The 27500-nt window shown below is 45.7% G+C and overlaps 1 protein-coding gene across 1 annotated transcript in view; it reads left to right on the top strand.

Annotated features, from left to right (window-relative positions):
- The window catches only part of LOC115168418 (teneurin-2), a gene marked incomplete in the record, with an annotated part of 309391 nt that overhangs the window by 67823 nt on the left and 214068 nt on the right, over positions 1–27500 (top strand). The window contains 1 exon segment of the mRNA XM_029723673.1: positions 8988–9038. Within this exon segment, the coding sequence (XP_029579533.1) occupies positions 8988–9038 (51 nt within the window).

Below are 27500 nucleotides of genomic sequence, written 5' to 3'. Positions count from 1 at the left end.
CACACAGTCCCACAGTCCCACAGTCCCACAGGCGCACAGTCACACAGTCACACAGGCACACAGTCACACAGTCACACAGTCACACAGTCACACAGGCACACAGTCGCACAGTCACACAGTCACACAGTCACACAGTCACACAGTCACACAGGCACACAGGCACACATGCACACAGTCACACAGTCCCACAGTCGCACAGTCGCACAGGCGCACAGTCGCACAGTCACACAGTCGCACAGTCCCACAGTCGCACAGTCCCACAGTCGCACAGGCGCACAGGCGCACAGTCGCACAGTCACACAGTCACACAGGCACACAGTCACACAGTCACACAGTCGCACCGTCACACAGTCCCACAGTCGCACAGTCGCACAGTCACACAGTCGCAGTCACACAGGCACACAGGCACACAGTCACACAGTCGCACAGTCGCACCGTCACACAGTCACACAGTCGCACAGTCGCACAGTCACACAGTCGCAGTCACACAGTCGCACAGTCGCACAGTCGCACAGGCACACAGTCACACAGTCGCACAGTCGCACCGTCGCACAGTCACACAGTCACACAGTCGCAGTCACACAGGCACACAGTCACACAGTTGCACAGGCACACAGGCACACAGGCACACAGTCACACAGTCGCACAGTCACACAGGCACACAGGCACACAGTCACACAGTCGCACAGGCACAAATAGAAAGAGAAGGTGGTAAAGGACAACAACCTCTAATCCCTCCAAACAAAGCCTTTCATGTCTCACCCATCCCTCCCTCTCACTCCTTTAATCATCTCATCTGTCCTTAATCCTCCATCTCCTTCTTCCTCCCCAGTGTGAACGGAGAACCATGAGGAGTGTGTGTGTGTGTGTGTGTGTGTGTCTGTGTGTGCCTGCATGCCTATCTGTCTGTGTGTGTGTGTGTGTGTCTGTGTTTCTGTGTGTCTGTGTGTCTGTGTGTGTGTCTGTGTGTCTGTGTGTCTGTGTGTGTGTATCTGTTTATCTGTGTGTGTGTGTGTGTGTGTGTGTGTGTGTATCTGTGATTGAGTGTGTGTGTGTGTGTGTCTGTGTGTCTGTGTCTGTGTGTGCCTGCATGCCTATCTGTCTGTCTGTGTGTGTGTGTGTGTGTGTGTGTGTGTGTGTGTGTGTGTGTGTGTGTGTCTGTGTGTCCGTGTGTGCCTGCATGCCTATCTGTCTGTCTGTCTGTCTGTGTGTGTGTGTGTGTGTGTGTGTGTGTGTGTGTGTGTGTGTGTGTGTGTGTGTGTGTAGATCTAGTTGGGCGGTGTGTGTCTTGTTTGAGCCTCTCTCTCGCCACCTTACTGTGAGGAGACCACTGCTGCGTTTGTCTCCTGGATTATCTACACACACACACACACACACACACACACACACACACACACACACACACACACACACACACACACACACACACACACACACACACAGGCCATAAAAGCAGTCCCCTCCACTTCATCCTAAATCAATGTCCAGGCTCTTCTCTAGTCTTATCCCTGAGATCAATGCAGTGGGATCTGAGGCAGGAATTTACCAGCTCTCCTATTCTCCTGCCTGTGAATCCACAAGGCCGTTTTACGAGGCTGCGTGTCGCGTGACAGTAAATCTCTTTCCCTACCGGTTCCGCCAAAGGAAAAGAGCCAATTCTGCTTCCTACTTGTTTATTTATTTGTGTTGTGTTGGTTGATCAAACTGGACACACACACACACACACACACACATATACACACACACATACACACACACACACACACACACATACACACATATACACACACACACACATGCACATACACACACACACACACTCATGCACATACACACACCCACACACACACACACATGCACATGCACATACACACACACACACACACATACACACATACACACATGCACACATAACCAAAAGGTTTCAAGATCGAATCCCTGAGCTGACAAGGTAAAAATCATTCTGGTAAAAGTCATTCTGCCCATGAACAAGGCAGTTAACCCACTGTTCCTAGGCTGTCATTGAAAATAAGAATTTGTTCTTAAATGACTTGCCTAGTTAAATTAAAAAAATAACAAAAATACACAAATGCACATACACGCACACAAACACACACATGCAAATACACACATACATACACACACACATATACATACACATACACACATGCACTTACACACACACATGCACACACACATGCACACACGCACATATACACACACATGCACACGTGCACATACAGATCCTCCTCCTTGGGTATTTAAGCAGCTTTGGAGAGCAAACCCCTATTGTTATTCACAATCCTTTTTTCCAGCCGGACAAAAACACTGGCATAATTAGTCCTCCTACCTTCACATCTTCATCAGGACTGTGTGTATGTGTGTGTGTGTGTGTGTGTGTGTGTGTGTGTGTGTGTGTGTGTGTGTGTGTGTGTGTGTGTGTGTGTGTGTGTGTGTGTGTGTGTGTGTGTGTGTGTGCGTATGTGTGAGAGAAAGAGAGTGTGTTTGTGCGTGTGTGTGTGTTTGAGAGAGAGAAAGAGAGAGTGTGTGTTTGTGTGTGTGTGTGTGTGTGTGTGTGGGAGAAAGAGAGTGTATGTGTGTGTGTGTATGTGAGTGTGTATTTGCAAGGAAAGCTTTCCTTACCACACACAATGCCGACGGAATAAAGCAACAGACATTTGAGCACTGTACTGAATGAAGTTGTGAGGTAATGTATAGATGCTTCAAAGCCCATTTAAAGCCCAGCCCAGAGGATGTTGAGTCGGCTTGGCCAGGACAAGTCCAGTTTGATCAACCAACACAACACAAATAAATAAACAAGTAGGAAGCAGAATTGGCTCTTTTCCTTTGGCGGAACCGGTAGGGAAAGAGATTTACTGTCACGCGACACGCAGCCTCGTAAAACGGCCTTGTGGATTCACAGGCAGGAGAATAGGAGAGCTGGTAAATTCCTGCCTCAGATCCCACTGCATTGATCTCAGGGATAAGACTAGAGAAGAGCCTGGACATTGATTTAGGATGAAGTGGAGGGGACTGCTTTTATGGCCTGTGTGTGTGTGTGTGTGTGTGTGTGTGTGTGTGTGTGTGTGTGTGTGTGTGTGTGTGTGTGTGTGTGTGTGTGTGTGTGTGTGTGTCCTGACAAACTGTCAGGCTTCGGGTTCTGTTCATTAAACAACAACGTATCTTAATGAAACCAACAGAATCTAACACAATTGGCTTTGTGTTTGCTAATCAATTCCCCTGTGACACATATACACACAAAACTCACACACTCACTTTCGCGTACCTAAGCTAACTCTTATCTGCATGTATATTTACCTGGATTTAGGGAGGACGCTGTCTTCCTCTTTTTCTCTTTCTCTCTCTCTTTCTCTCTTTCTCTCTTGCCCCCTCTCTCTTTCAATTAAATTCAATTACATTTAAATTTAAGGGCTTTATTGGCATGGGAAACATATGTCAACATTGCCAAAGCAAGTGAGGTAGATAATATACAAAACTGAAATAAACAATCAAATTTACAGAAAACATTACACTCACAGAAGTTCCAAAAGAAAAAAATAAACAATTCAAATGTCATATTATGTGCAAATAGTTAAAATACACAAGAAAAAACATATAAATATAGGTTATATTTGCAGTGGTCTCTCTCTCTCTATCTCTCTCTCTCTACCCATCACTCTCTCTCTCTCTCTCTCCCTCTCTCTCTACCCACCACTCTCTCTCTCTACCACCACTCTCTCTCTCTCTCTCTACCCACCACTCTCTCTCTCTCTCACTCTCTACCCACCACTCTCTCTCTCTCTCTCTCTCTCTCTCTCATCCTCTCTCTCTCTACCCACCACTCTCTCTCTCTCTACCCACCACTCTCTCTCTCTCTCTCTCTCTCTCTCTCTACCCCACCACTCTTTCTCTCTCTCTACCCACCACTCTCTCTCTCTCCCCCCCCTCTCTCTCTCTACCCACCTCTCTCTCTCTCTCTCTACCCACCTCTCTCTCTCTCTCTCTCTCTACCCACCACTCTCTCTCTCTCTCTACCCACCACTCTCTCTCTTTCTCTCTCTCTACCCACCACTCTCTCTCTCGCTCTCTCTCTACACACCTCTCTCGCTCTCTCTCTCTTTCTCTCTACCCACCACTCTCTCTCTCAATTCAATTCAATTCAATTCGCTTTATTGGCATGACGTAACAATATACATATTGCCAAAGCTTATTTTGGATATTTGCAATATAAAAATAAATAAAAATGAGAATCAAAATTGTCAACGGGACAACAGTAACAACAATAACCAAGGGTCAAAATAACCATACATTCAACAATAACAATAAGCATACAGTAGAGGACATGTGCAGGTTTACTGGTCTGTCAGACACTGTCCCTCATCTTATGGCAGGCAGCAATGTAGTGCGCTGCCAACACACAGCTCTCTGCATCCTCCCCCAACAGGATGGGTAGCCTATCCTCATCAGAGAGGTCTTTGAAATCTTGAATAAGGGTTTCAAATTTGGAGAAATGACACTCTCTAATTGTTTTATATTTTTGACATTTTGTCAGGAAATGCAGCTCCGTCTCAGGTTCTGCTGTTGTGCAGTGGTTGTACAGCCTTTCCTCTACAGGGAGCCAGGTTTCCTGTGTCTACCCTTCTCAATGGCAAGGCTGTGCTCACTGAGCCTGTACTTTGTCAAGGTTTTTCTAAGGTTTTGATCAGTAACCATGGTCAAATATTTAGCCATGGTGTACTGTCGATTTAGGGCCAGATAGCACTGCATTTTGCTTTGTGTTTGTGTTTCCCAATAAGCAATGTAGTTTTGTTTTGACTGTGTTGTAATTTGGTTTATTCTGATTGATTGGATGTTCTGGTCCTGAGGCTTCAGTGTGTTAGTAGAACAGGTTTGTGAACTCAGCCCCAGGACCAGCTGGATGAGGGGACTATTTTCTTTGCTCAGCTCTTGGCATTACAGGGCTTGGAAATGATATGAGAGGGGGTCACTGGACACGTAGGAGAATCTTACAGAACTCTGCATGTAGGGTTTCAATGTGGTGTTTGTCCCATTTGATGAAATCTTGTTTTGCAAGTGGGTGAGAAGTGCTATATAGTGTTATAACAGACTGTGATGAAGGCAGGCCAGGGTGAGAAGTGCTATATAGTGTTATAACAGACTGTGATGCAGGCAGGCTGGGTGAGAAGTGCTATATAGTGTTATAACAGACTGTGATGCAGGCAGGCCAGGGTGAGAAGTGCTATATAGCGTTATAACAGACTGTGATGCAGGCAGACCAGGGTGAGAAGTGCTATATAGTGTTATAACAGACTGTGATGAAGGCAGGCTGGGTGAGAAGTGCTATATAGTGTTATAACAGACTGTGATGAAGGCAGGCCAGGGTGAGAAGTGCTATATAGTGTTATAACAGACTGTGATGCAGGCAGGCCAGGGTGAGAAGTTCTATATAGTGTTATAACAGACTGTGATGAAGGCAGGCCAGGGTGAGAAGTGCTATATAGTGTTATAACAGACTGTGATGAAGGCAGGCCAGGGTGAGAAGTGCTATATAGTGTTATAACAGACTGTTATGCAGGCAGACCAGGGTGAGAAGTGCTATATAGTGTTATAACAGACTGATGCAGGCAGGCCAGGGTGAGAAGTGCTATATAGTGTTATAACAGACTGTGATGAAGGCAGGCCAGGGTGAGAAGTGCTATATAGTGTTATAACAGACTGTGATGCAGGCAGACCAGGGTGAGAAGTGCTATATAGTGTTATAACAGACTGTGATGCAGGCAGGCCAGGGTGAGAAGTGCTATATAGTGTTATAACAGACTGTGATGCAGGCAGGCCAGGGTGATAAGTGCTATATAGTGTTATTACAGACTGTGATGCAGGCAGACCAGGGTGAGAAGTGCTATATAGTGTTATAACAGACTGTGATGCAGGCAGACCAGGGTGAGAGGTGCTATATAGTGTTATAACAGACTGTGATGAAGGCAGACCAGGGTGAGAAGTGCTATATAGTGTTATAACAGACTGTGATGCAGGCAGGCCAGGGTGAGAAGTGCTATATAGTGTTATAACAGACTGTGATGAAGGCAGGCCAGGGTGAGAAGTGCTATATAGTGTTATAACAGACTGTGATGCAGGCAGACCAGGGTGAGAAGTGCTATATAGTGTTATAACAGACTGTGATGAAGGCAGACCAGGGTGAGAAGTGCTATATAGTGTTATAACAGACTGTGATGCAGGCAGGCCAGGGTGAGAAGTGCTATATAGTGTTATAACAGACTGTGATGCAGGCAGACCAGGGTGAGAAGTGCTATATAGTGTTATAACAGACTGTGATGCAGGCAGGCCAGGGTGAGAAGTGCTATAAAGTGTTATAACAGACTGTGATGCAGGCAGGCTGGGTGAGAAGTGCTGTATAGTGTTATAACAGACTGTGATGCAGGCAGGCCAGGGTGAGAAGTGCTATATAGCGTTATAACAGACTGTGATGCAGGCAGACCAGGGTGAGAAGTGCTATATAGTGTTATAACAGACTGTGATGAAGGCAGACCAGGGTGAGAAGTGCTATATAGTGTTATAACAGACTGTGATGCAGGCAGGCTGGGTGAGAAGTGCTATATAGTGTTATAACAGACTGTGATGCAGGCAGGCCAGGGTGAGAAGTGCTATATAGCGTTATAACAGACTGTGATGCAGGCAGACCAGGGTGAGAAGTGCTATATAGTGTTATAACAGACTGTGATGAAGGCAGGCTGGGTGAGAAGTGCTATATAGTGTTATAACAGACTGTGATGAAGGCAGGCCAGGGTGAGAAGTGCTATATAGTGTTATAACAGACTGTGATGCAGGCAGGCCAGGGTGAGAAGTGCTATATAGTGTTATAACAGACTGTGATGAAGGCAGGCCAGGGTGAGAAGTGCTATATAGTGTTATAACAGACTGTGATGAAGGCAGGCCAGGGTGAGAAGTGCTATATAGTGTTATAACAGACTGTGATGCAGGCAGGCCAGGGTGAGAAGTGCTATATAGTGTTATAACAGACTGTGATGAAGGCAGACCAGGGTGAGAAGTGCTATATAGTGTTATAACAGACTGTGATGCAGGCAGGCCAGGGTGAGAAGTGCTATATAGTGTTATAACAGACTGTGATGCAGGCAGACCAGGGTGAGAAGTGCTATATAGTGTTATAACAGACTGTGATGCTGGCAGGCCAGGGTGAGAAGTGCTATATAGTGTTATAACAGACTGTGATGAAGGCAGACCAGGGTGAGAAGTGCTATATAGTGTTATAACAGACTGTGATGCAGGCAGAACAGGGTGAGAAGTGCTATATAGTGTTATAACAGACTGTTATGCAGGCAGACCAGGGTGAGAAGTGCTATATAGTGTTATAACAGACTGTGATGCAGGCAGACCAGGGTGAGAAGTGCTATATAGTGTTATAACGGACTGTGATGCAGGCAGGCTGGGTGAGAAGTGCTATATAGTGTTATAACAGACTGTGATGCAGGCAGGCCAGGGTGAGAAGTGCTATATAGCGTTATAACAGACTGTGATGCAGGCAGACCAGGGTGAGAAGTGCTATATAGTGTTATAACAGGTCCTATAGAGTTTTTTTTTTCTTTAGTTGTTTACCTTTCTTTAACTGGGCAAGTAAGTTAAGAACAAATTCTTATTTTTCAATGACGACCTACCACGGCAAAACCCTCCCCTAACCCGGACAACCCTGGGCCAAATGTGCGCCGCCCTATTGTGGACGCCCGATCACGGACGGTTGTGATACAGCCCGGGATCGAACCAAGGTCTGTTGTGACGCCTCTAGCACTGAGATGCAGTGCCTTAGACTTAGACCGCTGCGCCACTCGGGAGCCACAGAAAGTTACTGAGAGGCCTGTAATGACATAGACTTAAATACACACACCTACACACACATACTGAAGCACACACACCACACACACCACACACATCCACTTTATGTATTAAACGACACATCAACAGCAGTTCTCTCTGACTCAGGTCGTTGAGGAATGGAGGGTAGCAGACTATAAACCTCCTTAATAACAGTGTGCTGCTGTACCGCAACGTTTTGATCTGAACAGACAGAAGAGGGAGAGAGAAGGGGGATTTATGTACATGATCAGAACAGACAGAGAAAGAGAGCAGGGGGATTTATGTACATAATCAGAACAGACAGAAAGAGAGAAGGGGGATTTATGTACATGATCAGAACAGACAGAAAGAGAAGGGGATTTATGTACATTATCAGAACAGATAGAGAAAGAGAGAAGGGGGATTTATGTACATGATCAGAACAGACAGAAAGAGAGAAGGGGGATTTATGTACATTATCAGAACAGACAGAGAAAGAGAGAAGGGGGATTTATGTACATGATCAGAACAGACAGAGAAAGAGAGAAGGGGGATTTATGTACATGATCAGAACAGACAGAAAGAGAGAAGGGGATTTATGTACATGATCAGAACAGATAGAGAGAGAAAGAGAGAAGGGGGATTTATGTACATGATCAGAACAGATAGAGAGAGAAAGAGAGAAGGGGGATTTGTGTACGTGATCAGAACAGACAGAGAGAGAGAAAGAGGGGGATTTGTGTACATGATCAGAACAGACAGAGAGAGAAAGAGAGAAGGGGGATTTGTGTACGTGATCAGAACAGACAGAGAGAGAGAAAGAGGGGGATTTGTGTACATGATCAGAACAGTGTGGAGGAGGGCAGTGTTTTTGTGTAGCGTGCATACAAGTGCTGTGTGTGTGGACGTGGGTGTGTGTGATTTAATTTTATTTGTGTGTGGGTGTGTGTGTATGTGGGTGTGTGGGTGTGTGTGTATGTGTGTGTATGTGTGTTTGTGTGCTTGTACAGTTTACATGTGTTTGTCTGTTTCTGTCTTTCTGACTGTCATGTTGCTGCATGCTTATCTTATAGTTTTCCTGTTCTGTCTGTTCTTTCTTTCCTTCGCTCCCCCTCTCCCAGCATACCTGGAGGATGATGAGGATGAAGAGCCATACGGTGACCGTATCATCAGTAAGTCTCACTGTGCGAGCGTGTGTGTCTACAACAGAGTGGTCTTCTCTCTCCATGTGAACGTTTTCCCTCCTTCAGCCAGATAACGTGTTGCAGCTTGTTTGGGGATTGTCCTTCAGTAAAGCGTATTAGTCTGTGAGTGTCTGTGAGTGTGTCTGTGAGTGTGTCTGTGAGTGTGTCTGTGAGTGTGTCTGTGAGTGTCTGTGAGTGTCTGTGTGTGTGTCTGTGAGTGAGTGTGTCTGTGAGTGTCTGTGAGTGTCTGTGAGTGTCTGTGAGTGTGTCTGTGAGTGTCTGTGAGCGTGTCTGTGAGTGTGCCTGTGAGTGTGTCTGTGAGTGTCTGTGAGTGGCTGTGTGTGTGTCTGTGAGTGAGTGTCTGTGAGTGTCTGTGAGTGTCTGTGCGTGTGTGTGTGAGTGTCTGTGAGCGTGCCTGTGAGTGCCTGTGAGTGCCTGTGAGTGTCTGTGAGTGTGTCTGTGAGTCTCTGTGAGCGCGTCTGTGAGTGTCTGTGTCTTTAGGTCTCTTTAACTCTTGTCATTAAGGGAGTGGTGTTGTTTGGTGAAAGTCACTGTTGTGCTGTCCATGAACACTTGATTGTCTATATCGGGGTCCAACTCATTCCATGGAGGGCCTAGTGTCTGCAGATTTCTGGTTTTTCATTTCAATTAAGACTGAGACAACCAGGTGAGGGGAGTTTCTTACTAATTAGTGACCTTAATTAGTGACTGACTGATGTCAGTCTGCAGTGGGAGTAGTCACCAATAGTATCATGTTTTATTGGGAGGCTGTTTTCATGCATGCCTGCATTTGTGAGTACGCTTATAGAGATCGAGAGAGAGAAAGTGAGAAAGTGAGAAAGTGAGAGAGAGAGAGGGAGAGAGATTGAGAAAGAATGAAATAAAGGGGGAGAGAGAGGGGGGGGTAGATAACAGAAATAACTTTCCTTACTATCATCTTCTGAAATATCCTCCAGGAAAAGTGAGGGTGAGCAGGGTCAGAGTAAATGTAGTGTGTTTTCTGACACTATCACTTTACTGAGGTGTGTGTGTGTGTGTGTGTGTGTGTGTGTGTGTGTGTGTGTGTGTGTGTGTGCTGTAGACTGGGGGTGATGGGAGAGGGAACCAGATATTATAGGGGATCCAGATTTAACCCTACAGCAGCTGTAGACTGGGGGTGATGGGAGAGGGAACCAGATATTATAGGGGATCCAGATTTAACCCTACAGCAGCTGTAGACTGGGGGTGATGGGAGAGGGAACCAGATATTATAGGGGGTCCAGATTTAACCCTACAGCAGCTGTAGACTGGGCTAGATTGACATTTTGTGCCAGTGTGTGAGCGTCAGGGATAATCTGTGCCCCCCGCTAGGAACTGTGGGATGCCCACTGCCAGGCCTACCAAGGAGTGTGAGTGTATGTTTGTGAGTGTGTGTGTGTGTGTAATATATAGAATTATATATGACATTTAGCAGACACTTTTATCCAAAGTGACTTACAGTCACACAGTTACATGCATGCATCCATTTTTTGTATGGGTGGCCTCAGCGGGAATCGAACCCACTATCTTGGTGTTGCAAGCGCTATGCTCTACCAAATGAGCCACAGAGTACCTGTGTGTGTGTGTGTGTGTGTGTGTGTGTGTGTGTGCGTGCGTGCGTGGGTGGGTGCGTGTGTGCGCGTGTGCGTGCCAGCCTGGTGTGTGTATGTGCATGTCTGTGTTTGTGTGGCATGCCAGGTGGTATGAGTGGCTGTTGCTGTTCCTGACTCATCCACCTCACGGGGAGACAGGCAAGGAGGAGGACGGCCCATCTAGGGAGTCACACACACACACACCAAAGAGCGTCCTTACATCTTAGCGGCCCGTCCCTGACCAATCTTCAAGCTTCAGCCAATCTTCAGCCAATTTCCCTCACTGACACTGTGTCTGTGAGTGTGTGTGCCAAGGTGGTGTTGGCCCTGGCTGGGCTCTAGTCCAAAGTGATCCATGTGGCATGCTGTCTCATCGATCGGAGCACCGCTTGGTGTGGCACGACTCTGAAAAGGCGGTGAGACAAGGAGAGAGGGGAAAGAGGAGGGAGTGGGGTTGGGTAACAGAGAGAGAGTTTATTTCCCTGTCTACTTGTCAACAATCTGATATTCATTCCCTGTCTACTTGTCAACAATCTGATATTCATTCCCTGTCTACTTGTCAACAATCTGATATTCATTCCCTGTTTACTTGTCAACAATCTGATATTCATTCCCTGTCTACTTGTCAACAATCTGATATTCATTCCCTGTCTACTTGTCAACAATCTGATATTCAGTCCCTGTTTACTTGTCAACAATCTGATATTCATTCCCTGTCTACTTGTCAACAATCTGATATTCATTCCCTGTCTACTTGTCAACAATCTGATATTCATTCCCTGTTTACTTGTCAACAATCTGATATTCATTCCCTGTTTACTTGTCAACAATCTGATATTCATTCCCTGTTTACTTGTCAACAATCTGATATTCATTCCCTGTTTACTTGTCAACAATCTGATATTCATTCCCTGTTTACTTGTCAACAATCTGATATTCATTCCCTGTCTACTTGTCAACAATCTGATATTCATTCCCTGTCTACTTGTCAACAATCTGATATTCATTCCCTGTCTACTTGTCAACAATCTGATATTAATTCCCTGTCTACTTGTCAACAATCTGATATTTATTCCCTGTCTATTTGTCAACAATCTGATATTCATTCCCTGTTTACTTGTCAACAATCTGATATTCATTCCCTGTCTACTTGTCAACAATCTGATATTCATTCCCTGTTTACTTGTCAACAATCTGATATTCATTCCCTCTCCACACATATCTGTGGTATGGTAACCCTAACCCTAACCCTCTCCACACATATCTGTGGTATGGTAACCCTAACCCTAACCCTCTCCACACATATCTATGGTATGGTAACCCTAAACCGAACCCTCTCCACACATAGCTATGGTATGGTAACCCTAACCCTAACCCTCTCCACACATATCTGTGGTATGGTAACCCTAAACCGAACCCTCTCCACACATAGCTATGGTATGGTAACCCTAACCCGAACCCTCTCCACACATATCTGTGGTATGGTAACCCTAAACCGAACCCTCTCCACACATAGCTATGGTATGGTAACCCTAACCCGAACCCTCTCCACACATATCTATGGTATGGTAACCCTAACCCGAACCCTCTCCACACATATCTATGGTATGGTAACCCTAACCCGAACCCTCTCCACACATAGCTATGGTATGGTAACCCTAACCCTAACCCTCTCCACACATATCTATGGTATGGTAACCCTAACCCGAACCCTCTCCACACATATCTATGGTATGGTAACCCTAACCCAAACCCTCTCCACACATAGCTATGGTATGGTAACCCTAACCCTAACCCTCTCCACACATAGCTATGGTATGGTAACCCTAACCCGAACCCTCTCCACACATAGCTATGGTATGGTAACCCTAACCCTAACCCTCTCCACACATATCTATGGTATGGTAACCCTAACCCTAACCCTCTCCACACATATCTATGGTATGGTAACCCTAACCCGAACACTCTCCACACATAGCTATGGTGTGGTAACCCTAACCCTCTCCACTCCTATGGTATGGTAACCCTAACATAACTCTAAACCTTAACCCTAATTCTAACCTTAACCCTAATTGTAAACCTAACACCTAACCTTAAAATAGCCTTTGTCCTCTTGGGGTGTTTTACTATCCTTGTGTGGACTTTTGGGGATTTCAGGTCCCCACGAGGATAGAAGAACAAGACCACACAACCACACAATCCTAAACCACTCTAAAGAGTTCTGACTTTGAAGTCTGATGATAAGGAAATCCCTGTATATGCAGTGATTACAGTAACTCTGTCTGACAGTCTGATGATAAGGAAATCCCTTTATATGCAGTGATTACAGTAACTCTGTCTGACAGTCTGATGATAAGGAAATCCCTGTATATGCAGTGATTACAGTAACTCTGTCTGACAGTCTGATGATAAGGAAATCCCTTTATATGCAGTGATTACAGTAACTCTGTCTGACAGTCTGATGATAAGGAAATCCCTTTATATGCAGTGATTACAGTAACTCTGTCTGACAGTCTGATGATAAGGAAATCCCTGTATATGCAGTGATTACAGTAACTCTGTCTGACAGTCTGATGATAAGGAAATCCCTTTATATGCAGTGATTACAGTAACTCTGTTTGACAGTCTGATGATAAGGAAATCCCTTTATATGCAGTGATTACAGTAACTCTGTCTGACAGTCTGATGATAAGGAAATCCCTTTATATGCAGTGATTACAGTAACTCTGTCTGACAGTCTGATGATAAGGAAATCCCTGTATATGCAGTGATTACAGTAACTCTGTCTGACAGTCTGATGATAAGGAAATCCCTGTATATGCAGTGATTACAGTAACTCTGTCTGACAGTCTGATGATAAGGAAATCCCAGTATATGCAGTGATTACAGTAACTCTGTTTGACAGTAATCCCCATAAATAGCCTAATTAACAGTTTACATTTTTCACCACCAGTTCTGCTGTAAAACATTTAAAACAAATATACTGTATATTGACATTTACAACAAATATACTGTATATTGACATTTACAACAAATATACTGTATATTGACATTTACAACAAATATACTGTATATTGACATTTACAACAAATATACTGTATATTGCCATAGTTTAAATTTTTTTAAATAATATGTAAGGGATATTCTGTGCTGAACCCCCATATTAAACATCAACATTTTTCAATATAGGTTATATTTAGGATACTTTTTACAGCTTTGTGGTTCTATTTGTCATATTAAATCCTCTTCTTTATGTTTACATATGTTGCATGTTATGAAAACTCCCTAATATCCATGAAAGTTTCAAAAAGTTTGGTAGTTTCTAAAGTTACCGGTTACATTCGCTCCCTTTGCTACCCTACTTAGGACCCAGCGTCAGTCAACTCTACCCAGGCCCAGCTCCAGTCAACAATACTCAGGCCCCAGCTCCAGTCAACAATACTCAGGCTCCAGTCAACAATACTCAGACCCAGCTCCAGTTAACCCTACCCAGGCCCAGCTCCAGTCAACAATACTCAGGCCCCAGCTCCAGTTAACAATACTCAGGCCCAGCTCCAGTCAACAATACTCAGGACCCAGCTCCATTCAACCCTACCCAGGCCCAGCTCCAGTCAACCCTACCCAGGCCCTTCTCCAGTCAATCCTACCCAGGCCCAGCTCCAGTCAACAATACTCAGGCCCCAGCTCCAGTCAACAATACTCAGGCCCAGCCCCAGTCAACCCTACCCAGGCCCAGCTCCAGTCAACCCAACCCAATTCCCGGTCAACTCTACCCAGCCCCCACTCCCAGTCAACCCTACCCAGCCCCCACTCCCAGTCAACCCTACCCAGTCCCCAGCCCCAGTCAACCCTACCCAGTCCCTTCTCTCAGTCAACCCTACCCAGTCCCTAGCCCCAGTCAATCCTACCCAGTCCCTTCTCTCAGTCAACCCTTCCCAGTCCCCACTCTCAGTCAACCCTACCCAGCCCCCACTCCCAGTCAACCCTACCCAGTCCCCAGCCCCAGTCAACCCTACCCAGTCCCCAGCCCTAGTCAACCCTACCCAGTCCCCACTCCGTCAACCCTACCCAGTCCCCAGACCCAGTCAACCCTACCCAGTCCCCAGCCCCAGTCAACCCTACCCAGTCCCCACTCCCAGTCAACCCTACCCAGTCCCCACTCCCAGTCAACCCTACCCAGTCCCCACTCCCAGTCAACCCTACCCAGTCCCCAGCCCCAGTCAACCCTACCCAGCCCCCAGTCAACCCTACCCAGTCCCCAGCCCCAGTCAACCCTACCCAGTCCCCAGCCCCAGTCAACCCTACCCAGTCCCCAGCCCCAGTCAACCCTACCCAGTCCCCACTCCCAGTCAACCCTACCCAGTCCCCAGCCCCAGTCAACCCTACCCAGTCCCCAGCCCCAGTCAACCCTACCCAGTCCCCACTCCCAGTCAACCCTACCCAGTCCCCAGCCCCAGTCAACCCTACCCAGTCCCCAGCCCCAGTCAACCCTACCCAGTCCCCACTCCCAGTCAACCCTACCCAGTCCCCAGCCCCAGTCAACCCTACCCAGGCCCAGCTCCAGTCAATGTATGGATATCAAAAGTCTCTCACCACACTATTTAGCAGAAAACCCATCCAGCTAAGATGTCAATATTCCTATTCAGCCCCTCTCTGCCCCACTCAATACTACCACTAATGGACTGGCTTTGTGATCTAGAGAGACTCAAATGGGGTTGAAAACGAACAGATGAACAAATGGAGAGGGAGAAAGAACGGGTGGATAAATCTCGATTAGCGTCTCCAACTCCAACCCCTAGATTCAGCGAGTCCTTTTTATTTTGTCACTTAATAATTGCTAATTTAAAACAGTCTGATCCAGATAGCTGGCTAATCTCCCGATGTGTCTGATGAGATCTCTATTATGTAGCCGCTTTAGCTTTGGTCCCAAATCTCCCCCAAACCCTCTGAGCTGCATAGCTAAATATTGATCAGGTAGCACAGACAGCACAGTAAACAAAAAAACATCTCTCTTTCTCTCGCTCTTTTTCTCTCTCAGTCCGTCTCTTCAACTTGCATATTGACACCGAATTGATTTAGTTTCGCAGCCCAATTGGTGGCCCTCAGTCTTGGCTACAATCCAAAGCCCTTGGAGAGTGAAGGACACTAGCCACTCCAGACCTCTGAGCCTTTGGAGAGAGAAGGACACTAGCCACTCCAGACCTCTGAGCCCTTGGAGAGTGAAGGACACTAGCCACTCCAGACCTCTGAGCCCTTGGAGAGTGAAGGACACTAGCCACTCCAGACCTCTGAGCCCTTGGAGAGAGAAGGACACTAGCCACTCCAGACCTCTGAGCATTTGGAGAGAGAAGGACACTAGCCACTCCAGACCTCTGAGCCCTTGGAGAGAGAGAAGGACACTAGCCACTCCAGACCTCTGAGCCCTTGGAGAGAGAAACCACTAGCCACTCCAGACCTCTGAGCCCTTGGAGAGAGAAGGACACTAGCCACTCCAGACCTCTGAGCCCTTAGAGAGAGAAGGACACTAGCCACTCCAGACCGCTGAGCCCTTGCAGAGAGAAGGACACTAGCCACTCCAGACCTCTGAGCCCTTGGAGAGAGAGAAGGACACTAGCCACTCCAGACCGCTGAGCCCTTGGAGAGAGAAGGACACTAGCCACTCCAGACCTCTGAGCCCTTGGATAGAGAGAAGGACACTAGCCACTCCAGCCCTCTGAGCCCTTGCAGAGAGAAGGACACTAGCCACTCCAGACCTCTGAGCCCTTGGAGAGAGAGAAGGACACTAGCCACTCCAGACCTCTGAGCCCTTGGATAGAGAGAAGGACACTAGCCACTCCAGCCCTCTGAGATCCTGGTGACATAATGTGTGAGTCCAAAATGGCACCTTATTCCATATAAAGTAGTGCACTATGTAGGGGAAAGGGTGTCATTTGGGAGGCAGATATGATGCCGCTGTTACATAATTCAATGAGCCACTAGGCAGCAGAGCCACTAGGCAGCAGACCCCCCACCCCCCTCCCCTGCAACTGGAGACACTATTGAATCTAGACAACTCCATCCCCCTCCTCTACCAAATCAATAGTATAATCCACTCACCCCTATAACTAATACATGGGTCAGTCCAGCCAACTCGCTCCTGTGCCCCAACATCCTAAGTCACCCTAAACCTCACTGTATCAATGAGTCAGTCCACTATAGGCTGTGTCCTGAATGCCCGTGTCCCCGGTCCCCTGTCCCCACCTGGGTAATGCACCCTGTTCCCTGGCCCCATGTGATCCAGCCACCCTATCCCTGATCAGTCCTCTGAACTCATTAAAAATGAATCGGCCAATCAGAGGTCATCCTGTCTTGAGCTCTGACCCCTGTAGATAAGTTTCGCCTCCTCATAGATTGTACTACAGTAACCTTGCAGAGAATGCACTTAGACACAGCAGAATATATCAGAAAACGTTTAGATTCCCTGTGTGGCAAAGACACTAGCCTTGTTTATTTCAGCATGTCACCATTATTTCTGTATGTCCAGATCTCTTCCCTTCTCTGTTCCTCTCACTTTTCTGTCAGTTGTCAGATAGAGACACGTCCCTTTTCCCCTTCACTCACCTCAGAACCAGAGACATACTGTAGGAGAGACATCACACAGCCTTCACTCACCTCAGAACCAGAGACATACTGTAGGAGAGACATCACACAGCCTTCACTCACCTCAGAACCAGAGACATACTGTAGGAGAGACATCACACAGCCTTCACTCACCTCAGAACCAGAGACATACTGTAGGAGAGACATCACACAGCCTTCACTCACCTCAGAACCAGAGACATACAGTAGGAGAGACATCACACAGCCTTCACTCACCTCAGAACCAGAGACATACTGTAGGAGAGACATCACACAGCCTTCACTCACCTCAGAACCAGAGACATACTGTAGGAGAGACATCACACAGCCTTCACTCACCTCAGAACCAGAGACATACTGTAGGAGAGACATCACACAGCCTTCACTCACCTCAGAACCAGAGACATACTGTAGGAGAGACATCACACAGCCTTCACTCACCTCAGAACCAGAGACATACTGTAGGAGAGACATCACACAGCCTTCACTCACCTCAGAACCAGAGACATACTGTAGGAGAGACATCACACAGCCTTCTGAAACCAAATAAAGAAAGAAAATCTTCTTTCATTCCTCTTGTCAGGGAAGCTTTGAAAGAAAGGGTGTGATTTTCAGTCATTGTTATACTTCAGACTACAGTTAGGACTTTAGCAGTGCACCACACACAAACGCACACACACACACACACACACACACACACACAGACACACAGACACACACACACACAGCACGCACAGGCACAGGCACAGGCACAGGCATGCACACACATTCACACACACATACACTCACTGTGGGTTAGGTAATTACTCCTGAGTGTACTTGACTCTGAACGTTAAGGACCCATTGAGAGATTGGTGGTGTGGGATGAGGTGTGTGTGTGGAGGGGAGTGATAGCAGTATAAGAGCTGAGAGCTTACTGACCCAGTCTAACTCTCCTTCACAGTTATATATATAAGAGCTGAGAACTTACTGACCCAGTCTAACTCTCCTTCACAGTTATATATATATAAGAGCTGAGAGCTTACTGACCCAGTCTAACTCTCCTTCACAGTTATATATATAAGAGCTGAGAACTTACTGACCCAGTCTAACTCTCCTTCACAGTTATATATATAAGAGCTGAGAACTTACTGACCCAGTCTAACTCTCCTTCACAGTTACATATATAAGAGTTGAGAGCTTACTGACCCAGTCTAACTCTCCTTCACAGTTATATATATATAAGAGCTGAGAGCTTACTGACCCAGTCTAACTCTCCTTCACAGTTATATATATAAGAGCTGAGAACCTACTGACCCAGTCTAACTCTCCTTCACAGTTATATATATATAAGAGCTGAGAACTTACTGACCCAGTCTAACTCTCCTTCACAGTTATATATATAAGAGTTGAGAGCTTACTGACCCAGTCTAACTCTCCTTCACAGTTATATATATATAAGAGCTGAGAACTTACTGACCCAGTCTAACTCTCCTTCACAGTTATATATATAAGAGCTGAGAACTTACTGACCCAGTCTAACTCTCCTTCACAGTTATATATATAAGAACTGAGAGCTTACTGACCCAGTCTAACTCTCCTTCACAGTTATATATATAAGAGCTGAGAGCTTACTGACTCAGTCTAACACTCCTTCACAGTTACATATATAAGAGCTGAGAACTTACTGACCCAGTCTAACTCTCCTTCACAGTTACATATATAAGAGCTGAGAGCTTACTGACCCAGTCGAACACTCATTCACAGTTACATATGCAGGGTAATAGCCAGAGAAGAATACCTGTACTCAGACACACACACAGTGTGCGGGCCGGGCCATGTGTTGGGCTGGTGATAGAGAGTTTGGCAGTCTGTCAGCAGACGTTGTTCTTCTACATCAAACGTCTCAGAGTCTCCCTTTCATCCAGATACACACCACACTCACTCTGATCTGCCTGCCAAAACAACAGCACTCGCAGAGACTTATGCTCCTACATACACTTAGACACTGAAATACACACACACACACACACACACACACACACACACACACACACACACACACACACACACACACACACACACACACACACACACACACACACACACACACATTCACATTCACATTCACACACATTCACAAACACACAGTGAGGATAAAAGTGTGTGTGTGTGTGTGTGTGTGTGTGTGTGTGTGCGCTTTAGAGATGAAAGGGACATGCTGCACCAACACAACACACACACATTAATAACAAAGGATATGTTACACAACTTTAATCCACTTGTTACAGCCATGCTAGTGTGACAGACTTGTTCTCAAACACACACACACACACTCACACACACACTCACACACACATGCACAAACACACACACACCAAACACTGTTAGTCTCGTATGCCTCTCACATACATTAAGGAAATGAAAGTGATGAGTTGTAATATGAGTGTGGCTGTCTGTTGAATAATGTATACTGCAGATGTCTACGTCCTGATTGATTCAAGATTCAGAGAAATCATACAGCCTGGACTCAGACATCAGATGAGGTGGAGAGATATGCCTGAATATGATAGATAGTTCATGAATATGATTCATGGGCTCCACAGGACACTTTTGAATTCCACAGGGGATGAGGGTTGAATATTGAGTGGTCCAGAGGGATTTTATCCATTGTTATGAAAGTAGTGAATTTGTTATGAGGAATCGAGAATATGAAGAATAGGTTGTTCTAGAGATTACAATGAAATAATTGAGGTATTATAGAGATTTGAATAAATACACACACACACACACACACACACACACACACACACACACACACACACACACACACACACACACACATCAGCCAGGCCACCCGTGATACAAGTCAGTATTTGACGTCCATCCATGTCTGAGGACGTTGGGAGATGACATAGAAACTGGCCACTAGGGGCAACAGTGAGCTCTGTTACCTTCAAGTAAGTTTCAGCTTTGCTATGGTGTTGTGGATGGGGATGGTGGATGGGCCTAAGACCTTGATTCCAAAGGTTGCAAGTTTAAATCCAGTGGTAGAGAGTTGTTTTTGAGATTTTTTGTTTTGAGCCTATCCCAAACGTTAACCCTGCCTAACCTTAATATTTCAGAGTTAATGCCTAAACTTAAACGTTTGCTACAACTTCGAAATGTGACGTTTGGATGAACGTCTAATTCTGAAGTGAGAATGTGAGAGCTATTAGCACACACACACACGCACACACACACACACATACACACACACACAAACACTCATACACACACACACAAACGCACACACACAAACACTCACACTCACACTCACACACACACACAAACACTCACACACACAAACACTCACACACACACACACAAACATTCACACACACAAACACTCACACACACACACACACGCAGACACTCACACACACACGCAGACACTCACACACACACACACACACACACACACACGCAGACACTCACGCACACAAACACTCACCCACACACAGGTCAGTTTGCCCTCACCTTGACAGAGAGGTGGAAGGAGAGGAGAGGAGATGAGATTCAGTATTGATTCGGCAGACTGTCCTGTTAAGGTTTTGTGTGTGTGTAGCCTGTGTGTGTGTGTGTGTGTGTATATGTGTGTGTGTGTGTTTCACGTGTGTGTGTGGTGTGTGTGTGTGCGTGTGTGTGCGTACGTGCGCGTAGCCTTGTGAGCATCCATGTGTGTGTGTGTGCGTGTGCGCGTGTGTGTGTGTGTGTGTGCGTGTGTCATTTGTAAAAGTTCTTCTCTCCCTCTGTCTTTCAGTGTCATTTAGAGTCTGAACTTGTCCTCTCTGTTCTTCTACCCAGAGAGAGAGAGGTAGTTCCTCACCTACCAAAAAAAGAAGAGAGGAGTAGAGGTATTTTGAGTTTTCTTCGTAAAAACATTCTAGGGTGTTTTCTTAATATGGATACTACCTCCGAGCACGCAAATTGGAGCACGCATCAGTCGGCGTATGAGTCCAAATCAGAGTATGCGCAGCGGATGCATACTCCGCTTGTCCACATTTAGAATTATGCATTGATGCAAGCTTCAATGAAAAGTATGCACAGAAATATGACGCAACCACGTACATTTTTTATTTTTTTAAAACATCCAAGGCGGCCATTATTTGGGCTGAAGCGTCTAGCTGCCCTCCTCAGATGGATATCCTCCTAGCCATCTAGCTGCCCTCCTCAGATGGATATCCTTCTAGCCATCTAGCTGCTCTCCTCTGGATGGATATCCTCCTAGCCATCTAGCTGCTCTCCTCAGATGGATATCCTTCTAGCCATCTAGCTGCCCTCCTACGGATGGATATCCTCCTAGCCATCTAGCTGCCCTCCTCGGATGGATATCCTCCTAGCCATCTAGCTGCCCTCCTCTGGATGGATATCCTTCTAGCCATCTAGCTGCCCTCCTCGGATGGATATCCTCCTAGCCATCTAGCTGCCCTCCTCGGATGGATATCCTCCTAGCCATCTAGCTGCCCTCCTCTGGATGGATATCCTCCTAGCCATCTAGCTGCCCTCCTCCGGATGGATATCCTCCTAGCCATCTAGCTGCCCTCCTCTGGATGGATATCCTCCTAGCCATCTAGCTGCCCTCCTCTGGATGGATATCCTCCTAGCCATCTAGCTGCCTTCCTACGGATGGATATCCTTCTAGCCATCTAGCTGCCCTCCTCGGATGGATATCCTCCTATCCGTCTAGCTGCCCTACTCAGATGGATATCCTCCTAGCCATCTAGCTGCCCTCCTCGGATGGATATCCTCCTAGCCGTCTAGCTGCCTTCCTACGGATGGATATCCTCCTAGCCATCTAGCTGCCCTCCTACGGATGGATATCCTTCTAGCCATCTAGCTGCCCTCCTCGGATGGATATCCTCCTAGCCATCTAGCTGCCCTCCTCGGATGGATATCCTCCTAGCCATCTAGCTGCCCTCCTACGGATGGATATCCTCCTAGCCGTCTAGCTGCCCTCCTCGGATGGATATCCTTCTAGCCATCTGGCTGCCCTCCTACGGATGGATATCCTCCTAGCCGTCTAGCTGCCCTCCTCGGATGGATATCCTCCTAGCCGTCTAGCTGCCCTCCTCGGATGGATATCCTTCTAGCCATCTAGCTGCTCTCCTCGGATGGATATCCTCCTAGCCGTCTAGCTGCCCTCCTCTGGATGGATATCCTCCTAGCCATCTAGCTGCCCTCCTACGGATGGATATCCTTCTAGCCATCTAGCTGCTCTCCTCGGATGGATATCCTCCTAGCCGTCTAGCTGCCCTCCTCTGGATGGATATCCTCCTAGCTGTCTAGCTGCTCTCCTCGGATGACAGATGCAGGCTGTGTAGTAGCCCAGATAACCTTTGATCATGATGATTGATAGCTTAGCTAGCCAGCTAACTTGGGTAGCTTGCTAAATAATAGTGCAGAGCAATTAACCAAAATTGTTGTTATTTTTAGGTTTTTAAACAACTAATTGATCGACATCGGTTCAATTATTTGAATTCAATTTAGTTTTTATTTCTGTTAGCTCAATGCGTACATCGCACAATTTCCGTAAAGATAAATCAGATCCAGCCTGATCTGTGCGATGTAGTAGGGAGTTGTAGTTTCCAACTGTCCAATATTCTACATAGTTTAGCGCATAAAGTGTGGTAATAACCTACAATTACCATAATGTGAATAAATTATTAGCTGTAGTGGGCAGTCACTACTATCATGGGACTTTTATTAATTGGAGGGATGGAGCAGGGGAGGAAGGGAGGGAGTGGGGGAGGATGTGAGGGAGGGAAGGGGGAGGATAGGAGGGAGCGAGGGAGTATGGGAGAGAGAGGAGGAGGATGGGAGGGAGGGAGGGGGCAAGGGAGGATGCGAGGGAGAGAGGAAGGATGGGAGGTAGTGGGGGAGGAAGGGATGGAGAGAGGGAGGGTGGGAGGGAGTTGGGGAGGGAGTTGGGGAGGATGGGAAGGAGAGAGGGAGTGGGGGAGGAAGGGAGGGAGAGAGGGAGGATGGGAGGGAGGAGTGTAGGGAGCAAGGGAGGATGGGAGGGAGAGAGAGGGAAGATGTGAGGGAGGGGGGAGGGAGGGAGGAGAGTGATATTAACAGATGGCTACCACTGAACAATGTTGAGAAGTATGGAATATAGGAGGTTAAGGAGAGAGAGGAAAGAGAAAGAGAGAGATGGCATACGGAAGGGGGGGTTAGGATTAGATGAATGGAGGAGAAAGAGCAGAGTGTAGAGTTCTCAGAGGAAAGGTGGTTTTCTATTTTTAAATATATTCTTCTGGGAGTCCTTATATTCTGTTCATCCGTCCTTCATTGTGACATATACCCCCTATTCACAGAGAGAGAGAGAGAGAGAGAGAGAGAGAGAGAGAGAGAGAGAGAGAGAGAGAGAGAGAGAGAGAGAAAGAGAAGAGAGAGGGAGAGAGAGAGAGAGAAAGAGAAGAGAGAGAGAGAGAGAGAGAGAGAGAGAGAGAAAGAGAAGAGAGAGAGAGAGAGAGAGAGAGAGAGAGAGAGAGAGAGAGAGAGAGAGAGAGAGAGAGAGAGAGAGAGAGAGAGAGAGAGGAGTAGTTGGTCTCAGGGTGTGTGTGCTTGCGCATGTCCCTTCTCTTCTCCTCACTCACCATATCCCTGTACTCTCTCTCTCTCTTCTCTTTCTCTCTCTCTTTTCTCTTTCTCTCTCTCTTCTCTCTCTCTTTCTCTTTCTCTTTCTCTGCCTGTATGGCCTCACACACAGTCAAGGCCATAGGACATGAATGCACTGTGAAAGATTCTGTTGTACTTAACAACACGCACCCACACACACCCACCCACCCGTCTTTTTCAGCCCAACACAAAGGAGCTTTGTGGTCCTAACATCTCTTGTCACAAACAATGAATTTGTCCACTGGTTATGTAGTATTGATCTGAATGAGATAAGCAGTGTAATCTATTCCGTTATGTAGTATTGATCTGAATGAGATAAGCAGTGTAATCTATTCAGTTATGTAGTATTGATCTGAATGAGATAAGCAGTGTAATCTATTCAGTTATGTAGTATTGATCTGAATGAGATAAGCAGTGTAATCTATTCCGTTATGTAGTATTGATCTGAATGAGATAAGCAGTGTAATCTATTCAGTTATGTAGTATTGATCTGAATGAGATAAGCAGTGTAATCTATTCAGTTATGTAGTATTGATCTGAATGAGATAAGCAGTGTAATCTATTCAGTTATGTAGTATTGATCTGAATGAGATAAGCAGTGTAATCTATTCAGTTATGTAGTATTGATCTGAATGAGATAAGCAGTGTAATCTATTCAGTTATGTAGTATTGATCTGAATGAGATAAGCAGTGTAATCTATTCAGTTATGTAGTATTGATCTGAATGAGATAAGCAGTGTAATCTATTCAGTTATGTAGTATTGATCTGAATGAGATAAGCAGTGTAATCTATTCAGTTATGTAGTATTGATCTGAATGAGATAAGCAGTGTAATCTATTCAGTTATGTAGTATTGATCTGAATGAGATATTTATTTTGCCTTTTGTACTTTAACTATTTGCACATCATTACACTGTATATAGCCATAATGACATTTAAAATGTCTCTATTCTTTTGGAACTTTTATGAGTGTTATGTTTACTGTTAATACAATTTTTTTCACTTTTGTGTATTATCTATTTCACTTACTTTGGCAATGTAAACATATAAAGCCCTTTGACTTTGAATTGAATTAGAGAGAGAGAGAGAGAGACAGAGAGAGAGACAGAGAGAGAGACAGAGAGAGAGACAGAGAGAGACAGAGAGAGACAGCATGTGTGTGTGTGTATTTGAGACATATTCAGGCCTGGTGTAAATCGATAGAGAGAGAGAGAGAGAGAGAGAGAGAGACAGCATGTGTGTGTGTGTATTTGAGACATATTCAGGCCTGCTGTAAATCGATAGATAGAGAGAGAGAGAGAGAGAGACAGCATGTGTGCGTGTGTATTTGAGACATATTCAGGACTGCTGTAAATCAATACCATGTTAATGTGATGGCTACTTCCAGGAAAAAGGCAGTGGGTATGATGTGTGCTTGTTTTGTGTGGGTGTGTGCATGTGTGTGCGTGTCTGTGTACGTGCATGTGTGTGTGTGTGTGTGTCTGATTGAATTCCCGAGAGATTAATTTATCATCTTTAGGGGACAGAACAGAGAAAAGTACAACCCTATCAATCCTGGTGTTTCTTTTAACTCTTCCTGTACTCTGTCTGTCTGTCTGTCTGTCTGTCTGTCTGTCTGTCTGTCTGTCTGTCTGTCTGTCTCTGTCTGTCTGTCTGTCTGTCTGTCTGTCTGTCTCTGGGACGTTCTTCTTTTTGGTTTATGTCTATGTTCTGTCTGGTTGTGTTGGGTCTCTGTCTGTTCTGTCTGGTTGTATATTTCCTCTCTCTGTTCATTTTGTCTGGCTGTCTTCCTTTACGAAACAAAAACGTTTCAAAATGGCATTTTCACATGTTGAGCTTAAAGTCGTGGCCAAAAGTTTTGAGAATGAAACAAATGTTAATTTCCACAAAGTTTGCTGCTTCAGTGTCTTTAGATATTTTTGTCAGATGTTACTATGGAATACTGAAGTATAATTACAAGCATTTCATAAGTGTCAAAGGCTTTTATTGACAATTACATGAAGTTGGTGCAAAGAGTCAATATTTGCCGTGTTGACCCTTCTTTTCAAAGACCTCTGCAATCCGCCCTGGCATGCTGTCAATTAACTTCTGGGCCACATCCTGACTGATGGCAGCCCATTCTTGCATAATCAATGCTTGGAGTTTGTCAGAATTTGTGGGTTTTTGTTTGTCCACAAGTTCTCAATGGGATTAAGGTCTGGGGAGTTTCCTGGCCATGGACCCAAAATATCAATGTTTTGTTCCCCGAGCCACTTAGTTATCGCTTTTTCCTTATGTCAAGGTGCTCCATCATGCTGGAAAAGGCCTTGTTCGTCACCAAACTGTTCCTGGATGGTTGGGAGAAGTTGCTCTCGGAGGATGTGTTGGTACCATTCTTTATTCATGGCTGTGTTCTTAGGCAAAATTGTGAGTGAGCCCACTGATGGTAGCGCTCACCTTGTCTTCTCCAGACAAGCATTTTTCTGGATGCCCCAAACAATCGGAAAGGGGATTCATCAGAGAAAATGACTTTACCCTAGTCCTCAGCAGTCCAATCCCTGTACCTTTTGTAGAATATCAGTCTGTCCCTGATGTTTTTCCTGGAGAGAAGTGGCTTCTTTGCTCCCCTTCTTGACACCAGGCCATCCTCCAAAAGTCTTCGCCTCACTATGCGTGCAGATGCACTCACACTTACCTGCTGCCATTCCTGAGCAAGCTTTGTACTGGTGGTGCCCCGATCCCGCAGCTGAATCAACTTTAGGAGACGGTCCTGGCGCTTGCTGGACTTTCTTGGGCGCCCTGAAGCCTTCTTGACAACAATTGAACTGCTCTCCTTGAAGTTCTTGATGATCCGATAAATGGTTGATTTAGGTGCAATCTTACTGGCAGAAATATCCTTGCCTGTGAAGCCCTTTTTGTGCAAAGTAATGATGACAGCACGTGTTTCCTTGCAGGTAACCATGGTTTACAGAGGAAGAACAATGATTCCAAGCACCACCCTCCTGTTGAAGCCTCCAGTCTGTTATTCGAACTCAATCAGCATGACAGAGTGATCTCCAGCCTTGTCCTCGTCAACACTCACACTTGTGTTAACGAGAGAATCACTGACATGATGTCAGCTGGTCCTTTTGTGGCAGGGCTGAAATGCAGTGGAAAGGTTTTTGGGGGATTCAGTTTATTTACATGGCAAAGAGGGACTTTGCAATTAATTGCAATTCATCTGATCACCCTTCATAACATTCTGGAGTATATGCAAATTGCCATCATACAAACTGAGGCAGCAGACTTTGTGAAAATTAATATTTGTGTCATTCTCACGACTTAAAAATGTGTGTTGACACTATTGGTCTAATGGTTAAGATGTTGGCTTCTCCTTTGGGAGACCGAGGTTTGAATCTCACCAGTTACAGAAGCACTCATTTGAAACATTATAATATCACATGTGAAATGTTGGGAAACCAAATGTCTGAGTCATGTGAAAAATGTACGTGTGAAATTTCCATTTGAAACTTCACGTTTTCCCATGTGACATTTTTCACATGTGATTTGTTCATGTATGTGTATTCACACGTGTCTTAAATCCACGTGTCCTTTTCCCATT

Source organism: Salmo trutta, chromosome 3 (assembly GCF_901001165.1).
Source record: "Salmo trutta chromosome 3, fSalTru1.1, whole genome shotgun sequence".
Classification (NCBI taxonomy): Eukaryota; Metazoa; Chordata; class Actinopteri; order Salmoniformes; family Salmonidae; genus Salmo; species Salmo trutta.
The sequence above is the reverse complement of the archived record's forward strand: the minus strand, read 5'-3'. Positions and strand labels throughout refer to the sequence as shown.